The sequence below is a fragment of the Natator depressus genome, chromosome 24 (genome assembly GCF_965152275.1).
Source record: "Natator depressus isolate rNatDep1 chromosome 24, rNatDep2.hap1, whole genome shotgun sequence".
Classification (NCBI taxonomy): Eukaryota; Metazoa; Chordata; order Testudines; family Cheloniidae; genus Natator; species Natator depressus.
In genome coordinates, this window is record NC_134257.1 from 3401133 (window position 1) to 3421279 (window position 20147).

The 20147-nt window shown below is 52.0% G+C and overlaps 2 protein-coding genes across 2 annotated transcripts in view; both read left to right on the forward strand.

The window, feature by feature from the left end:
- NCSTN (nicastrin) overlaps window positions 1-1479 on the forward strand; it is a 46814-nt gene extending 45335 nt beyond the window's left edge. The window contains exon 18 of the transcript XR_012636239.1: window positions 1367-1479. The gene's annotated coding sequence lies outside the window, so the exon portion shown is untranslated. The remainder of the gene's footprint in view (window positions 1-1366) is intronic.
- Window positions 1480-1637: 158 nt separating this feature from the next.
- NHLH1 (nescient helix-loop-helix 1) lies at window positions 1638-7083 on the forward strand. Its single transcript, XM_074939102.1, has one exon. The coding sequence runs from the start codon at window positions 1989-1991 to the stop codon at window positions 2397-2399; it is 411 nt and encodes a 136-aa protein (XP_074795203.1). The 5' UTR covers window positions 1638-1988; the 3' UTR covers window positions 2400-7083.
- The last annotated feature ends 13064 nt before the right edge of the window (window positions 7084-20147 follow it).

Below are 20147 nucleotides of genomic sequence, written 5' to 3' on the forward strand. Positions count from 1 at the left end.
TATCTATCTATCCCCAGACACCCCCTCTATCTATCTATCTATCTATCTATCTATCTATCTATCTATCTATCTCCATACACCCCCTCTATCTATTTATCTATCCCCAGACACCCCCTCTATCTATCTATCTATCTATCCCCAGACACCCCTCTATCTATCTATCTATCTATCTATCTATCTCCATACACCCTCTCTATCTATCTATCTATCTATCTATCTATCTATCTATCTATCTCCATACACCCCCTCTATCTATCTATCTATCTATCTATCTATCTATCTATCTATCTATCTATCCCCAGACACCCCCTCTATCTATCTATCTATCTATCTATCTATCCATCTATCCCCAGACACCCCCTCTATCTATCTATCTATCTATCTATCTATCTATCTATCCCCAGACACCCCCTCTATCTATCTATCTATCTATCTATCTATCTCCATACACCCCCTCTATCTATCTATCTATCTATCTATCTATCCCCAGACACACCCTCTATCTATCTATCTATCCCCAGACACCCCCTCTATCTATCTATCTATCTATCTGTCTATCCAGTGTACAGTTTCTGCCAGCAGTGACAGCTCTCTCTAGCTCTTTCTTTCTAACCCCTCTTCACTCCACTCACTCCAAACTTTGTTTCCCTTTCCCCTCTGGCTCTGCCCCTTGCCCGGTTCTGTCCCAGCCTGGTTGGGAGGGGGTGGGTCAGGCCCGGCCTGCCCTTTCCCCAGACCCCCACAGTCCCTGCTTTGGAAGCATCTGCGTGCGACCTGGGCTCTGCAGAGCACGGCTGTGAAGGCAGCGGAGGGAGGGGAGACGGAGAGCCAGTGTTCCTGGCCTGCATGCGGAGTCCCGGGGGGAGCAGGGAGCCAACTTCCATTTGGACACGTCAAGCAAAGCAGCTGTGTTGGGTTCCATATGTCTGGGGTGCCAGAATCCATGACATACGGGCTCATTTAATATACAATAAGCCCCCCCCTACCCCCGCAGTCTGTCTTTTCCCCGCTCGCTCCAATCCACCACCTGTCATCTCTCCAGAGAGCCAGGAGAAACGGCTTCCATCTAGTCCCACAGCCTCTCCACAGGCTCCCCCTCTGGGCCTTTCCCTGCAGCCACGGGCTGCTGCAGCCCCTGAGTCCCTGCCCCCCGCCCACATTGCTGGCAGCCATTGCTGGGTCGAGCTGTGTCCGTTTTCTGCACTGGGAAAGGATGCTTTGCTGGCTTGTGACTGGAACTGTTTGCTGGTCCTGAAGGGACAGAAGAATTAAACTTACTTTCTTTCTTGCTTGCTTTCTTGCTTTCTTTCTCTTTGTGAAGTGGGAGCAGAAAGTTAGTGAGAACTCCTTTGTTTCTGTTTTCTAGAGCACTTTGGAAGCATTTGCAGAGACTAACATCTGAAGAAGGAAAACCACGTTGCACAGCGTGCCGAAGACAGGCCCTGCAATCGACTCGCGCACATAGAGGAGAGATTTATTTATTTAATTTATATATTTATTGGAAATTTATTTAAATTATTTATTTGGAAGATTGTTGGTCGTGTGTCTAATTCCCTGGAGAGAGGAATCAGCTTTGAAATTTCCTTGAAAGGTTTTTTTTTTTTAATGATGATCATGTGAACCAGAGAACAAAATATTAGAAGCAGAGCAATTTTATTTTGGAAATCTATCTATCTATCTATCTATCTATCTATCTATCTATCTATCTATCTATCTATCTATCTATCTCCAGACATCCCCTCTATCTATCTCTCTATCTATCTCTCTATCTAACTCCAGACATCCCCTCTATCTATCTATCTATCTATCTATCTATCTATCTATCTATCTATCTATCTCCAGACATCCCCTCTATCTATCTCTCTATCTAACTCCAGACATCCCCTCTATCTATCTATCTATCTATCTGTCCATCTCCAGACACCCCCTCTATCTATCTATCCTGATACACACCCATCCGTCTATCTATCCATCCACCCTTTGAAAAGATGATGCTCAATTCAGACCAGACGGAAATCGACGTGCCCCCGTCTCACTCAGAGACAGAGTCAGTCTTTAGCGACTGTGGTGGGGGCGGTGGCCGCGGGGCCGGAGTGGAGGAGGCCGGCGGCATTGGCTTGTGTGCCCAGTCCCGGCTAGCTGAGCCGGGCGAGGCTCTGAAAAAGGACCTGCAGCACCTGAGCCGAGAGGAGCGGCGGCGGCGGCGGCGTGCCACGGCTAAGTATCGGACAGCCCACGCCACGCGGGAGCGCATCCGCGTCGAGGCTTTCAACATGGCCTTCGCTGAGCTGCGCAAGCTGCTGCCCACCCTGCCCCCTGACAAGAAGCTCTCCAAGATCGAGATCCTCAGGCTGGCCATCTGCTACATCTCCTACCTGAACCACGTGCTGGACGTTTGAGCCACTGAGCCCACATCCGTCTGTCCGTCTGTCTGCTACATCTCCGACCTGAACCACGTGCTGGACGTCTGAGCCACTGAGCCCACATCCGTCTGTCCGTCTGTCTGCTACATCTCCTACCTGAACCACGTGCTGGACGTCTGAGCCACTGAGCCCACATCCGTCTGTCCGTCTGTCTGCTACATCTCTGACCTGAACCACGTGCTGGACGTCTGAGCCACCGAGCCCACATCTGTCTGTCCGTCTGTCTGCTACATCTCCGACCTGAACCACGTGCTGGACGTCTGAGCCGCCAAGCCCCCGTCCCTCTGTCCGTCTGTCTGCTACATCTCCGACCTGACCCACGTGCTGGACATCTGAGCTGCCGAGCCCCCGTCCCTCTGTCCGTCTGTCTGCAACATCTCCGACCTGAACCACGTGCTGGACGTCTGAGCCACTGAGCCCACATCCGTCTGTCCGTCTGTCTGCTACATCTCCTACCTGAACCACGTGCTGGACGTCTGAGCCACTGAGCCCACATCCGTCTGTCCGTCTGTCTGCTACATCTCTGACCTGAACCACGTGCTGGACGTCTGAGCCACCGAGCCCACATCCGTCTGTCCGTCTGTCTGCTACATCTCCGACCTGAACCACGTGCTGGACGTCTGAGCCGCCAAGCCCCCGTCCCTCTGTCCGTCTGTCTGCTACATCTCCGACCTGACCCACGTGCTGGACATCTGAGCTGCCGAGCCCCCGTCCCTCTGTCCGTCTGTCTGCAACATCTCCGACCTGACCCACGTGCTGGACATCTGAGCCGCCAAGCCCCCGTCCCTCTGTCCGTCTGTCTGCTACATCTCCGACCTGACCCACGTGCTGGACATCTGAGCTGCCGAGCCCCCGTCCCTCTGTCCGTCTGTCTGCTACATCTCCAACCTGAACCACGTGCTGGACGTCTGAGCCACTGAGCCCACATCCGTCTGTCCGTCTGTCTGCTACATCTCCTACCTGAACCATGTGCTGGACGTCTGAGCCACCGAGCCCACATCCGTCTGTCCGTCTGTCTGCTACATCTCCGACCTGAACCACGTGCTGGACGTCTGAGCCGCCAAGCCCCCGTCCCTCTGTCCGTCTGTCTGCTACATCTCCGACCTGACCCACGTGCTGGACATCTGAGCTGCCGAGCCCCCGTCCCTCTGTCCGTCTGTCTGCAATATCTCCGACCTGACCCACGTGCTGGACATCTGAGCCACCGAGCCCACATCCGTCTGTCCGTCTGTCTGCTACATCTCCTACCTGAACCATGTGCTGGACGTCTGAGCCACCGAGCCCACGTCCATCTGTCCATCTGTCTGCTACATCTCCGACCTGAACCACGTGCTGGACATCCGAGCCACTGAACACACGTCCGTCTGTCCGTCTGTCTGCTACACCGTCGACCCGAACCACATGCTGGACATCTGAGCCACCAAGCTCACGTCCATCTGCTATATCTCCTACCTGAAACCACGTGCTGGATGTCTGAGCCACTGAGCCCACGTCCATCTGTCTGCTACATCTCCTACCTGAACCACGTGCTGGACATCTGAGCCACCGAGCCCCCGTCTCTCTGTCCGTCTGTCTGCTACATCTCCGACCTGAACCACATGCTAGCCGTCTGAGCCACAGAGCCCACGTCCATCTGTCTGCTGCATCTCCTACCTGAACCCCTTGCTGGATGTCTGAGCCAATGATTGTCCATCTGTCTGTCCGAATTTCTCTCCATATCCTGCCAGACGTGTGAGCCACCAAGCCCATCTCTGTCTGTCTGTCCATGCATTTACCATATATCCTACCTGACTACTTGCTGAAGTCTGAGTCACCGAGCCTACGTGTCTGTCAGTGTTTCTGCTACATCTCCCATTGGTCATCTGAGCCACCAAGCCTACATCCATCTATCTGTCTAGCTGCTACTTGAATCACATCCGGGACATCTTGAGCCTCCGAGCCCATATCTGTCCACCCCTCCCTCCATCTGTCTGCTCCATCTCTTACTGGAACCCCGAGCTGGACATCCAAGCCACAGCAGCACCAACAGCCCTGGGATCTAGCCCATGTGTCTCTCTGCTCTTTCTTCTACCTGAGGCATGGCCTGGATTGGTGAAGTGCCAATAGCAGGAACATTTCAGGCCTTTTTTCTGTTGGCTGCGTTTCTCCTAGCTGGCACCATACACTGGGCTCCCAAAAGGCCCTGTCTCGAGGGGCTGCCACGCCATCTGAGCTGACGCCCCCAGCACCCCCCAGATCTAGGCAGACAAGGAAGGGAGCTTGACCCCCTGTGAGCTCTGGCATTCCTTGCACAGCCGCAGGACTCCCGGCTTTTCCTGCCCTGAAAAGAAATACCAAAAATGGAAGGCATAAACCTTGTCCTCTGTCTTGACCCCATCCCTTCTCCAACTACCACAAAGACCGGATCTCAATCTCCCAATACAGTTCCCACTTCAGCATCCCAAAGGTCAGAGTTTGCTCCCGTTGCAGTTAATAGGCTCCAATCTCCATCGTCCTGCTGTTGTTTATACTGGTGCAAAGTGAGTGTGAACGGTGCCCATCCTGACTCAGGAGTGTTTTGCACCTGCTTTGCACGGGTATAAGTGACTGGACAAGGTGGACAACAGGCAGTCAAGCCCAGGGAGTGTTTGATGGCAGCAGGCTCTGATCCCTAAGGCTGTTTCATGTTTCCCAAAATAGATGCCCCTAGTAAGAGGGGTCAAACTGGGGGAATGTGGTGACTCTCTACTCAAGCTCCAGATACAATTCCAAACTACACCAACAATCTCAGACGACTGGATTTGTCTGCTGTAATGATCAGTGCACAGTGAATAAGTAAGGCTGACCTCTACATTGCCATCATTAGCCTCAAGAGTGAACATCCTGTTGCAATGAATGGGAGTAGTTAATTCACACCTCTCTTAGGGCTTCAGGCCTCGACTCTCGTTTGTCATGCACCTTGTGTTGTCATTAACCCCCAGTCGAAGCAGGTGTCAGGCCTCGCCTCCACTGGGATTCCAGTCACCGGTTTTAACCCCTTAGTGGGACACAATTTACCCCAACAGAGCACAGTTTTCACCAGTGCAGTTTATCCAGGGCCACCCTGGTGTAAATTATGATCTGCAATGGGTTTGCACTGGGGCAGCTCCACCTTAGAGGGATCTGTGCTCCCTGTTTGCACTGGTGCAAATGACAGCCACGGGGCTAAATGAATGGGAACTGGGTGACCAAACCCCACAGGCAGCTGTGACGAGCTCAACCCAAGCCGTTGACCTGTGGGGCTGCTTGTTTTCTCATGCTCCCTGTTGTAAATCAGGAGCAGAGAAGCAGGCGCTGTCGCCCCAAGTGAAGGCATCCGCAGACAGTGGGGGATTCCAGCCCCCCACTGAATCTGTTGCACAGAGCAGGATCTCTCTCTAGTCCCCTCCTGGGAGTCCTGGCCCCCGCCCTGGGGGTCAGGCAGTGCCTTGCACTTCCCTAGGACCCAACCCCAGCCGCCCAGCTCAGCAAATCCGTCCCCCCTTTCCAATGGCAAAGCCAAGCCTTGGTTATTGTCGGAGAAAGAGAATCTGATTGGTAGACGTTAGAAGCAAAGAGAAATGGTGTTTGACCAACCCGATCGCTGCATGAGCGAACTGTAAACAAAACCCGGGGCCTGCCGCCAATCAAAAAGGGCTGGCGCTGACGAGTAAACAAGCATGAACTTTATGGGTCTGAGCCTGAAAAAATCCACCGAGCTATTGGCTTCAGTGGGATCATTCCTGTGGCTACGGGTCTACAGGGTCAGAACATCTATTTATCGTCAATCGCCATACACATCTATCTGTCTCCATACACACCCATCTATCTATCGATCTGTCTATCTATCTATCTCCATACTCCTCCATCTAATCTATCTGTCTGTCTATCCTCAGACACACCCATCTCTATCCATCTATCACAATACATATCTTTTTACCTACATATCCACCCTCCCGCTCTGTGTCTATCTGTCTATGATCTTATGTCTATCTGTCTCTCTAGGCATTTCACCACAGCCACTATAGCTGAACCTTTCCAGTTCCATTTGAGGGTTCAGATGAAATTCAGTGGACAAAACTGATGAAAAGAGGGTTTTTTTCCCAACACGCTGTTCTAATCAGGTCTTTTGGGCTCTGTTCCCAGCTCTGCCGCTGATTCACTGGGGTGAGCCACTTCCCTCCTCTCTGCCTCAGTTTCCCGCTCTGTATAAACAGGGAGAATGCTACCTACCTCGGCCTCACGCAGACTCGTCAGCGAACGTCCACCACGTGCTTTGAGATCCCTGGATGGCAGGGCATTATGAACAGTGAAGACAGGGACGGATTTCCCATCCACACGCAGTTCAGCAGGGGAAGCGGATGGACGGGGAGAGCGGGGCCGACCCGCCGCCTCCTTCACTCATCAGTCACGTCTCTGTGCCACAAGGCTATTTATTGAATTAATTTATTGATAAATGTTGCTATTTATTTGTGGGGTTGTGCACTTTTAAAAAAAAAAAGAAGCGAAAAGCAACTGTGGAGGGGAAAAAAATCCCTTGTAAATAACATGCCCTTGTGTGTGTGTGTGTGTCTTGGCTGTTTAGAATGTGTGACGATTTATTATTTATTATTACCTAAGAAAGTCGGAGAGATGGGGAATGGAATTAAACTGTGCCACAGAAAAAGAGAGATCTCGGCTTTGGAAAAAAGACTCTTCCCTCTTTCTTTCTTTCTTTCTTTCTTTCTTTCTTTCTTAGTATCGCCGTCTTCTCTTTCCTTTTGCAGCTGGGTCATTTTGCGAGCGGTAATGGCCGGTTGTGGCTACGCCTGTTAAGACTGGCAGGTAATCGAATCTCATGCTCCGACACATGAAATGATCACAGCAGGGGGCATGGATTTTCCTCCTGCTACACACAACTGGCAGAGGGCGCTGATCCAACGTGGCAAGACGCCGGCTCACACAGGGTCCAGGTGCATCATGAGTCGAGATGGGCCCACACCTTGAACCTGGATCGGAACTGGAGGGCTCACAGAGGGTTTCTGGGGTTCTGTTGCAGGCCTATTTCTACCATAATTATGGGAATTTTGTCTCCCTCTGAAGCATCACCTGTTTATGGTACTTCTCTGCCCCTCCCCCCATCACTGTAGCATCTGGGCATTGTACAGATGGGGAAACTGAGGCACCGAGAAAGAAGCTAAGTGATTGGCCCAGGGTTACACAGGGAGTTCGCAGCAGAGCCGGGAACTGGAGCCAGGTCTCCGAAGACCAAGGCTAGCATCCTAACAACTGGACCAGCCTTCCTCTGTCCTGTGTTGAGTCCCATGGGTGGGTGTGCTGCTGGACCGGTGGTCTGATTGGGTGCAGCAAACCTATGTTCCTATATGACAAAATCACCTCCCCCAAAGTGGGAGACAAAGGGGAGGGGAGGGTGTATCAGCACCAGGCCCTGAAGCACCGGTGGGAGCGGGCTAGACGGGTCATGGGGCCAGCCCATTCTCACCCTCTGCCCCACATGCTCTTCCTTCCCCACGGTTCAGAAGGCTGGGACAGCTCAGGAGCGTCAGGGAGACTCTGAACTGGGAGTGGGGAGGGCAGGGCAGGGACAGACGCACACAAAAAACCCGGCACCCCCGTCTCCCTCCACTTCTGACTCCCACCCCTGTCCGGCACTGCAGCCGCTCTAAAATCTCCCGGGGGCCTTTGAACCCGAACAACCCCAGTGAGCTCAAGGCTTTAAAAGAATTAGTTGAAACAGACACAAGGAAAGGCCCAACCAGTGGGACAGGGAAGGGGGAACCCGCCCCTCCAGAGGAGTGAGATGAGGCATGTAGTGGCCCCTCCACGACCCCTTATATCCCCAACACCGCCCCCAGCCCCGGTGCTTCCCCTTGGAGGCTCCACACTGCACACTCAGAGCAGGGACCAGCTACTTTGGGAAGCAGGAGACAGAAGAGGAAGAGGAAGGGCATGTGGAGCAAAGGGACTGAGAGCCCTGTGGATCAGTCCCTCCGTACCCCAGAGCTGCTCAGCAGCAAAGAAAGATCCCCTCCCAGTCTGGGTCACCGTGACAGCTGCAGGAATGGAAGCAACGGGGGAGGGGGAATCTGAGCCAAAGTGATCCCCCAAATCACATGCAACTGCCCCATAAAACCCTCCAGACTCGGGGATACAACTTTCCCTGACTCAGAGGGTGCTGTCCCCTCTGTCCCCTAAGTGATTATCATGAAAATGCCTTTTTGCTCCCCTTGTATTACCCAGAGTCCATTGTCTCTGCCTCAAGAGCCAGGAAATCTTCCTGCAGTGCAGATTCCATCCCCCGGTTGTGATTGTCTTCACTTGTTAACTAGATGGCTTTGTTTACCTTATATATAAATGTACTTCCATTGTCCTCTGCCTGTAATCAAGGCGGTCAAGCAAGTAAATACACGTTCCTTTGTCTAGGTCAGGCTGGGCTTATGCACTGCCTCAGATACACCCTTAAGAACCCATCTGCAGCAGACATCTATATCTCTTGGTACACAACCCGCACACACGTCATGCAGTGGTTTTTGGGACCAGCGCGTCACCAGTTTGCATATGACACCTTACATGACACTTTTTAGGTACCTGTTATGGCAGCAGTGTGTTGGGGGTGATGAGCGTGTCAGGCCTGAGAGGCGTTACAATGGGGTGGGCCTCTGCCAGCTAGTACCGAGGGGCTTCAGGGTCACAAACGCCCACCTCCGTCCCTCTGGGCCCCTCTGGTGAAAGCAGGGAAGAGAGCATGCTGCTCCTCGCCCTTCGTCCCTGTCCTCTGACGGACGGGTCCCCGTGGGACAAGTTGCAGCTGTTCGTTGACCTGCTCCAAATTTCTTTACGTAATCGATTGGCCTCGGCTCCGCGGGATACATTAAAGGGGAAATAAAAAGCTTGGTGGGGGGAGGGAAACACAGAGAGACGGTGACGGCTCTGTCCTGGCAAGACCTCCCCTATACCTCCATAAGCCTGCGATTGCCCAAGGGTTACAGCCAGGTCCCCGGGGCAGAGATTGGACACAGGCCAAGCTTGGCCATGCATTAATGAAGGGAAAGGGAAAAAAAGGCAGCTAGCAGATCTGGGTTGTGTGCAGACTCTCAGCGTCTGTCTCCCAGCTCAGGGGCACAGCTTTTGGTTAGGGGGGCTTGTGCTAGCATGCGAAAAATAACCAGGGGGGCTGTGGCAGCACCAGCGGAGGGTCAGGGAGGCAGGGGGTAAGGTGGGCTTGAACTCAGTGACTACCCCAAGCCTCTGGCAGTGCCGCAGTGTCCACAGAGCTCTTCTCAGTGCACTCATGCGAGCCCTGCTGCCGCCAGCCTGAGCGCCCGGGCTCAGAGGCTCAGTGCCCGCGGCAGGGGAGACGTACCCTCAGGGCAAGTGCGGCCATATCCCTCGTCAGCATCAGCTCCAGCCCACGCAGGGGTCTATGGTTAGAGTATCAGGCTTGGCATCAGGACTCCTGGGTTCCGTTCCTGGTTTGGGGGGGAGGAGAGTGAGGCCCAATAGTTAGAGCAGGGGGGCTTGGCATCAGGACTCCTGGGTTCTGTTCCTGGTTTGGGGGGGAGGAGAGTGAGGTCTAATAGTTAGAGCAGGGGGCTTGGCATCAGGACTCCTGGGTTCCGTTCCTGGTTTGGGGGGGAGGAGAGTGAGGCCTAATAGTTAGAGCAGGGGGCTTGGCATCAGGACTCCTGGGTTCCGTTCCTGGTTTGGGGGGGAGGAGAGTGAGGCCTAATAGTTAGAGCAGGGGGCTTGGCATCAGGACTCCTGGGTTCCGTTCCTGGTTTGGGGGGGACGAGAGTGAGGTCTAATAGTTAGAGCAGGGGGCTTGGCTTCAGGACTCCTGGGTTCCGTTCCTGGTTTGGGGCAGGGGGACTGGGGACTAATGGTTAGAGCAGGGGGCTTGGAATCAGGACTCCTGGGTTCTGTCATCAGGTCTGGGAGGGGAGTGGGGTCTAATGGGAGTTTTATTCCTACTCTGACTCCACGGGACCTGGGGCGCGTCACTTCCCCTTTCTGGGCCTGTGTTCCAAAGCTGGCTCCGACTCCAGACCTCCTTCATCCTGGCACAGACTCAAGCTAGGTTCTCCGATCTGCCTCCAGCCTTTCCCTGGGAGCCTGCCCCGGACGTAAACTCTGTCTCTCCGTCCCAAGGCCTCTCAATTAACTGGGGCCAGGGGCGGTGGATGCTGTCTCCTCCTGGGCTGCGCAGGAGAGAACAGGCCCTTTCCCGGGGCAGCCCGACGTGAGAACCGACAGATTAATCACGTTACAAAAGTGCGAACATTCTGTCGCTATTTCCCAACCGGCTGCGGTGCCCTTTGTTACCCGCCCTGCCAGGCAAGTCCCTGACATATGGTCCGCATTGTGCAGCACACAATGGAAACACTTCATGCTAATTTAGACCCTGGCTCTGGCCTTGATGTCTCCTCCCACAGACTGGGGCAATGGCCCTCACTTAAGTGTTCGTTTGCCAATGCGAAAAAAAAGACAATTTTGCTTCTTGTTCACTTTTCAGAAAGTTTTGAAAGTATTAGAAAGTTTTGCACTGGCCTCAAATCAATTTCTCTTGCTCGACTACCGTAAGGGGGGGGGGGGGGTCCTGTCCATCTCTCTGTCACCACAAGAGGATTGTCTGTCTGTCTGTCTGTCTAATATCAGGCGGGGATTATCTATCTATCTACATACACCCCCTCTATCTATCTATCTATCCCCAGACACCCCCTCTATCTATCTATCTATCTATCTATCTATCTATCCCCAGACACCTGCTCTATCTATCTATCTATCTATCTATCCCCAGACACCCCCTCTATCTATCTCTCTATCTCTCTATCTATCTATCTATCCCTATACACCCCATCTATCTATCTAATATCATAAGGGGCTATCTGTCTGTCTGATCTTTAAAATGGTTATCTACATATGTATCTATCTGACCTGTAAGGTTATTATCTATCTGTTATAACCTGTCTGGTTTTTATCTATGTGTCCATCCACAGTCTCTCTCCTTCCTCCCCGCTCTAGTATGTCAGTCTAGCACAGGGGTAGCCAATTACTTTTTGTCAAGGTCAAAATTTCTTGGTCACAGTATAGTCAAGATCCAGAGAAAATAATAATAATGGTAATAATTAATAAGTAAATAAAAAGATTTTGGGGTCCAGCCACTCAAAAGCACAGTCCACCTATTGACTGGGTAGCATCTCTCCTCCCACCGACAGTGTCTCTGTGTGTGTACTCGAAGGTTGTCTCTAGCACCCGTCACTGTGGTACCTAAGAATTGCCTGATGCCAGCTCATTTCATAGTATATAAAGCACACCGGACAAATTCAACTCCTTCCAAAAGTCAGCTCCCCTCTTGGTTTTCCACCATCCAAAAGGCAGGTCAATTCTGGCCTCTCCACTATTCAGACATGGGATGAAAATCTGCTGGTAATTCTGTCCATAAACTGGGATTGCCCTGTGCTGTTATTATCCAAATTACAATAGCACCCCAAGGCCTCTGCGGAGATCAGGTCCCCATTGTACTAGGTGCTATACCTACACATAGTGAGAAACAGTCCCTGCCCCAAAGAGACAAGGAGGACCAGGGCTGGGAGGCGGAAATGACTTATGCAAAAATCATCCTGTAGGTCACTGGCAAAACCCAGAGCTCCTGACACCGAGTCCCCTGCAGTACCCATTAGCTCACACCGTTTGCACACCGCAGTGTGGATCCTCGGGGCAGAATCTTTAACAGGGGTCCTCTGGGCTGTATCCTACAATGCTGGAGAGATGGGAGATGTTGCCGCCTTTTCAGATCACACGCAGGATTTTCCCCGCAGTCCACACTCTCTTGTCCTATGGCTTGTGGATCCGTGAGAGCATGGCTGGACTTGCATATATATAGAGGAGGGGAGGGTGCTTCTGGGCGTGTGGATGTCTGCAGGAGGGTGTGTACATACACATATTTCTGTGTCTAGCTGAGGACTGGCTGGAAAGCCAGAATTCCGCTTCATGAAAACCATTGAGGGTTTGATATTTGTTTTCATGTTGGTCCAGACCAGAGCGGAGAGCGGAGACCTCTTGGCATTTTCTGGGGAAAAGCATGAAAGCAAGAGCCCCCCAGGGCAGCTGGCAGCGCTGTGAGTCGTGCCATCAGCCGGGATGTGGAAACACAGGCTCAAGTCTCTGCTCCAAGCCGGGACTCAAACCTGGGTCTCCCCCAGGCGAGTGCTTGAACCGCGGGGCTACGGAGTCTCTCATTCTTTCGCTGACCCACTGAATATTTCATTATTTACATGAAGGGGAGCAGCTCTGGCACAGGGGGACTAGCCTTTTAGGGAGCGATGGGCCCGGCCCCACCTGTGACCCACTTAGCTCACCTCCCCAGGTGGAGACAATGAGCAAAGTCCCAGGGCAGGCTGGACACCTGGCTAAAATCAGGCCTCTGGGGTGAAGATAAAGCAGGGGCCTGTGGAGAGCAAAGGAAGATGTGTTGGGAGTTGCTGCTGGACAGGGAGTGGGCAGAGGCTCAACGGAGCTGGAAGGGTGTGAGAGCTGCCCTATACAGAGAGACTCCCCCAGGCGCAGGGCTGGGGGTGCAGCTGTCAGCTAGGAGGAAGTTCTGGGGTTTCTTAGTGAGCTTGGTTAATAAACCCAGCATCCAAGAAGGGCTGTAACACAACCCGTGAAAGCCTATGGTGAAGTTACTGGCAAGCCCAAGAAAGGGAAACTGAGGCAACAGCAGACCAGGTAGGTGGTGGTAGGACAACCTCCAACAGGAGAGTCCTAGTAGCCGGAGCAGGGACTGGAACCTGATGATGTCCCAGGAGCATGCCCTGATCACCAGGCTCTTGACTAGTCGACGTTGAACAGGAGTGGGGGAGGGGAGAGGGCTCTCTCGCTCTCATTTTGACCAGAAATTCCATCCTGGACCTAAGGAAACGAGAGACCAAACGGACACTTTTCTGTGTTTGCAAAGTCTCGGGTTTGACAAAGCAGCATTCCCGGCTGGCAATTTGCCGGACAAATTCCTGCCCAGCCCTCGTCCATAAGCATTCTGAAGTGTGTGTGTGTGTGTCTGTGTGTGTGTCTGTGTGTGCGCACGCTTGAAGGTCTATCGTGCATCCATGCACGTGTCCCCACACGTATGTGTTTGCAACAGCGTGCGCATCTGTGTGTTGACTTGCTGGTTGGCACATCACAGCCTGAGACGAGGGGACAGCCTCGTACTTTCTCCCCCTCCATATCCCTCCGCCGCACCTAGAAGAGGCCCTGGCTCCCCGTGCTGGGGCTCAGAACACCAGGCGTGTGAATGTGCAGCCTCCCCAGGAGAAGCCGGGTGCATGCCCAGGATTGTTTGCTCCCAGCCAGTTGCAGTGCCGTCGGGATCCGGGCCCCCCCACCCCAGCTGAGAATGAAAGGTGCAAATCGACCAGGTTCCCACCCAGCACAGACAGGACCAGGGAGAGGGAATGGGAGCTCAGAGAGGAACCCCGTCTCCTCCACCCTCCCGCACTGGGCTCTGGGTGCAGTGGGCTGTGCCCTGGGGATGGAGGTTTGGCATTTTGTGTGCCGCTTCCAAGGACATCCACTTTATGATCTCCCCAGCGCTTATCGCCTGACATGGGCCATGGGCTGCTGCATGGCAACAGTCGGGGGGGGTCTTACTAAGCATCCAGGACCATGCTCTTCACCCTGAAGCTCTGCCTCAGTTTCCCTGCAACCAGGGACTCTGTCCAGGATCTGGGGCCAGCACGGAGCAGATTTGTCTTTGTGCTGAATCAGGAGAGCCAGGGTGGGCAGCAAAAGTGCCTCTTCCCATCTTGGTGGTGGGAGGGGAGCACGATCAGTGTCTTCCTCGGTATAGTCCCCTCGCCCGCTGCCACACCCCGCTGTCTCCCTCCCGCCCCCAGCCCAGGAGGAGCTGGGCCAAGATTGGGCTCCCTTGTGACAAGGATTGTGCACGTTGGTTAATGCAGCTGGGTAACGAGGGAGGGCTGAGCCGGGCCCCTCCTGCCGAGAGCCGGCTGAGAGTTTTGTAGTGAAAAGTGAGTTTTATGCAAAATGACTTTTTCTCTCCAAAGAAGAGTTCTGCAGAAAAATGCAAGTTTGCCCACCAAATTTGCAGAGGGGTTTTGGGGTGCATTTTTTTTATACTAAAACCCAGAAAACAAGAACATTTATGTACCTTATTTTTTTATTTTCAGAAACAGAACGGGGTTTTGCTATAAGCCAGTTGTTTTTTGTTTTGTTTTTTACTAGAAACAGATGGTTTCTTTATATGAAAAAAAAAAAAGACTTTTTTGAAGAAAATACTTTTTCAGGGGAAATTCTGGTGAAAACCAAATGCCTTCATCGAGCGGCTTTGTCTGCGCATCTCCCTGCCTCTGTCCCTGCGGAGGAGCGGGAAGGATTAGCTGGAGATGGCAACTCACACACACACACACACACACACGCTGGAATTACACACACGCACTGATCCTGTGCTGACACACGCCCCTGCACACCCCATTGAGGCCAATGGGGCGTCAATTTGAGCAGGATCTGACCTTACCTCATCTATTTGTTTTTTGGGGGAGGAAGGGGACCCCTCCTCCAGTCTAGCCCAAAGCACATTCCCCGCCCCCGCCCCCCATCTTCCCTGTTTCTGACAGCCCTGGCTTGAGTCTCAGCAGCCCCTGCTGCATCCCTATGGACCTCTGCTGTGACTCTCCAGTGTCCTTGGTTAGCAGGTGTGGCTAGTACTCCCTGGGGGGCCGACTCTCTGCTCTGAGTCTGCAGTGCCCTCTGCTGGGCTCGCAGACCAGACACCGTCTCTCTCGTTCTCTGTTCAGCGCCAGGCCTTTCGGTGACTCTAACAACACGAAAAAGAACAGGAGGACTTGTGGCACCTTAGAGACTAACCAATTTATTTGAGCATGAGCTTTCGTGAGCTACAGCTCACTTCATCGGATGCATGCAGTGGAAAATACAGTGGGGAGATTCTATATACACATAGAGAACATGAAACAATGGCTGTGACCATACACACTGTAACGAGAGTGAGCACTTACGGTGAGCTATGGTGAGCTATTACCAGCAGGAGAGCGGGGGGGGGGGGAACCGTTTGTAGTGATAATCAAGGTGGGCCATTTCCAGCAGTTGACAAGAAGGTCTGAGGAACAGTGGGGGGGGGGGGGGGCAGGGGGAATAAACATGGGGAAATAGTTTTACTTTGTGTAATGACCCGTCCACTCCCAGTCTCTATTCAAGCCTAAGTTAATGGTATCCAGTTTGCAAATTAATTCCAATTCAGCAGTCTCTGGTTGGAGTCTGGTTTTGAAGTTTTTTTGTTGAAGAATTGCAACTTTTAGGTCTGTAATCGAATGACCAGAGAGATTGAAGGGTTCTCCGACTGGTTTATGAATGTTATAATTCTTGACGTCTGATTTGTGTCCATTTATTCTTTTACGTAGAGACTGTCCAGTTTGCCCAATGTACATGGCAGAGGGGCATTGCTGGCACATGATGGCATCTATCACATTGGTAGATGTGCAGGTGCACGAGCCTCTGATAGTGTGGCTGATGTTGTTAGGCCCTGTGATGGTGTCCCCTGAATAGATATGTGGGCACAGTTGGCAACGGGCTTTGTTGCAAGGATAGGTTCCTGGGTTAGTGGTTCTGTTGTGTGGTGTGTGGTTGCTGGTGAGTATTTGCTTCAGGTTGGGGGGCTGTCTGTAAGCAAGGACTGGCCTGTCTCCCAAGATTTGTGAGAGTGATGGGTCGTCCTTCAGGATAGGTTGTAGATCCTTGATGGTGCGTTGGAGAGGTTTTAGTTGGGGGCTGAAGGTGACGGCTAGTGGCGTTCTGTTATTTTCTTTGTTGGGCCTGTCCTGTAGTAGGTGACTTCTGGGTACTCTTCTGGCCCTGTCAATCTGTTTCCTCACTTCCGCAGGTGGGTATTGTAGTTGTAAGAATGCTTGATAGAGATCTTGTAGGTGTTTGTCTCTGTCTGAGGGGTTGGAGCAAATGCGGTTGTATCGCAGAGCTTGGCTGTAGACAATGGATCGTGTGGTATGGTCTGGGTGAAAGCTGGAGGCATGTAGGTAGGAATAGTGGTCAGTAGGTTTCCGGTATAGGGTGGTGTTTATGTGACCATCGCTTATTAGCACTGTAGTGTCCAGGAAGTGGATCTCTTGTGTGGACTGGACCAGGCTGAGGTTGATGGTGGGATGGAAATTGTTGCAATCATGGTGGAATTCCTCAAGGGCTTCTTTTCCATGGGTCCAGATGATGAAGATGTCATCAATATAGCGCAAGTAGAGTAGGGGCGTTAGGGGACGAGAGCTGAGGAAGCGTTGTTCTAAGTCAGCCATAAAAACGTTGGCATACTGTGGGGCCATGCGGGTACCCATGGCAGTGCCGCTGATTTGAAGGTCTACATTGTCCCCAAATGTGAAATAGTTGTGGGTGAGGACAAAGTCACAAAGTTCAGCCACCAGGTTAGCCGTGACATTATCGGGGATAGTGTTCCTGACCACTTGTGGTCCACCTGTGTGTGGAATGTTGGTGTAGAGGGCTTCTACATCCATAGTGGCCAGGATGGTGTTATCAGGAAGATCACCAATGGATTGTAGTTTCTCAGGAAGTCAGTGGTGTCCCGAAGGTAGCTGGGAGTGTTGGTAGCGTAGGGCCTGAGGAGGGAGTCTACATAGCTAGACAGTCCTGCTGTCAGGGTACCAATGCCTGAGATGATGGGGCATCCAGGATTTCCAGGTTTATGGATCTTGGGTAGCAGATAGAATACCCCTGGTCGGGATTCCAGGGGCGTGTCTGTGCGGATTTGTTCTTGTGCTTTTTCAGGGAGTTTCTTGAGCAAATGCTGTAGTTTCTTTTGGTAACCCTCAGTGGGATCAGAGGGTAATGGCTTGTAGAAAGTGGTGTTGGAGAGCTGCCGAGCAGCCTCTTGTTCATATTCCGACCTATTCATGATGACGACAGCACCTCCTTTGTTAGCCTTTTTGATTATGATGTCGGAGTGGTTTCTGAGGCTGTGGACGGCACTGTGTTCTGCACGGCTGAGGTTATGGGGCAAGTGATGCTGCTTTTCCACAATTTCAGCCCGTGCACGTCGGCGGAAGCACTCTATGTAGAAGTCCAGTCTGCTGCCTCGACCTTCAGAAGGAGTCCACCCAGAATCCTTCTTTTTGTAGTCTTGGTAGGAAGCTCTCTGTGGGTTAGTATATTGTTCAGAGGTGTGTTGGAAATATTCCTTGAGTCGGAGACGTCGAAAATAGGATTCTAGGTCACCGCAGAACTGTATCCTGTTCATGGGGGTGGAGGGGCAGAAGGAGAGTCCCCGAGATAGGACAGATAGGACACCGTTCACCATCTCTCTCAGCCCTCGAGGTCAAAGCATTTTCCGAGGGTCGCTCAGCCTACCGTCATTTTGACAGCTGCACAGAGACTTGCCCAGGATCACACAGCAGGGCAGCGGCAGAGCCGGGGAAAGAACCCAGGAGTCCCGAGCCCCCTGGCCTTGCCCCACTGATGACTTATATAGCACTGCACTAGGTGCTGTACAAATATAGAGATGGGCTCTGCCTCAAGGAACTTACAACAAGATTACAACCAACAGATGGTTAGGAGTCAACATGGGGAGCACAAGGTAAAAAGGACCCCCGAGACATACCGCTTCAGGGAGGATAATTAACCATTGGATCAGCTCCCCAAGGGATGTGATAGAGACTCTACATTGAGCCTAAATGTCGTGACCCCATCCCATCTAAGCCGGAGCTTAGTCCAAGCATCTCTTTTCATGGCACCCCTTCTGTCCACCATGCATGTGAGGTCACGGGGGCAGAGGGCACGGTCTGCAAAATAACCCCCCAATCCCTCTTTCTTTACAAATGCCGCACAGCTAAGCGGGGTGATCAGGACCCCCGGAAACCTGCCCCCTGCCCCAAGTGGAGACCCCTGGTCTAAATAGCAATACGTTAGTTCAGCCACGAGCTACGGGGCTCTATAGTGTCACGCGCACAGTAGGGAAGAATTAATCCTCCATAGCAGGAACCCTCGGGATCAGACTAGAGGATCCATAGCTTGGAGATCGAAGCACATGGGACTTAGTTCTTCTCTGCTGAAGGTGCCCGATGCCCTGGGCTGGGCAGGAAAGAGTTTCCCAGACCATGAAAAAGGTTTGAGATTTCAGAATTTTTCCCCATCCCAAATTGGGACAGAAAAAGTCAAATCTTCAGATTTCCGCAAACTGACAAACCAAAAATTGTTCCCGTCTGGGCAATTGAAACGTCTCATTTGGATCATTTCAAAACGTCTCATTTCAGTGTTGACTTCTTTTTTTTTTTTTTAAGTCTAAATTTACTAAAATTTCAAAACAAAAAGTCATTTTGACTCAAAAAGCCAAAGCTTTTCGTTCCCCAAATGACCAACCGGGACCTTTCAACAATTTCTAAACTTTTTTCCCCAAAAAACTTCCAGGCAGGAGATTCATCAAAACAGACCCTGTTTTGCAGTTTGGTGTGGCTGAATTGACATTTTGGGGGGGGCCAAAAAACAGTTTGTCAAAAAATTCTATTCCCGATCCCTTTGAATTTCAGTGCTGGGTGCGGGGAGTTCATAGTTCAATTCCTGGCTCCGACCCTCTGTTTCCAATTCCAGTCGGAGCCTGACTGCCCTTTGGCCACCGAAAGCTCCTTCAGGGATCCACCAATTTAAATTATGATTATTTCTAGCATGGCAGAGCCCAGAGCCCTCAGTACAGATCAGGGCCCCTTTGCACTGGGTGCTGCACAGACACAGGATAAGACACGGTCCCTGCGCCAGGGAGCTTACTCTCTAAATAGACGAAGGGGCTTCCATGATCCCATGGCTGGGAAGAGAAGCAAAGGGACGTTAAGTGATTCCCAGGGGGAGTCTGTCACAGAGCTAGGAACTGAATCCAGATCTCCTGCATCCTTCCGCTATCAGGAGCCTTCTGGGAAACCGGGCAGCCGTGCTAACGGGCTGCTCCCACCGAGACAGGCTGAAGTGGCAGATTCTGGCCAGCCTGGATAAACTAGGGACTATTTAGAAAAGCTGGACGTGCACAAGTCCATGGGGCCGGACGAGTTACATCCGAGAGTGCTGAAGGAATTGGCGGCTGTGATTGCAGAGCCCTTGGCCATTATCTTTGAAAACTCGTGGCGAACGGGGGAAGTCCCGGATGACTGGAAAAAGGCTAATGTAGTGCCAATCTTTAAAAAAGGGAAGAAGGAGGATCCTGGGAACTACAGGCCGGTCAGCCTCACCTCAGTCCCTGGAAAAATCATGGAGCAGGTCCTCAAAGAATCAATCCTGAAGCACTTACATGAGAGGAAAGTGATCAGGAACAGTCAGCATGGATTCACCAAGGGAAGGTCATGCCTGACTAATCTAATCGCCTTTTATGATGAGATTACTGGTTCTGTGGATGAAGGGAAAGCAGTGGATGTATTGTTTCTTGACTTTAGCAAAGCTTTTGACACGGTCTCCCACAGTATTCTTGTCAGCAAGTTAAAGAAGTATGGGCTGGATGAATGCACTATAAGGTGGGTAGAAAGCTGGCTAGATTGTCGGGCTCAACGGGTAGTGATCAATGGCTCCATGTCTAGTTGGCAGCCGGTGTCAAGTGGAGTGCCCCAGGGGTCGGTCCTGGGGCCGGTTTTGTTCAATATCTTCATAAATGATCTGGAGGATGGTGTGGATTGCACTCTCAGCAAATTTGCAGATGAT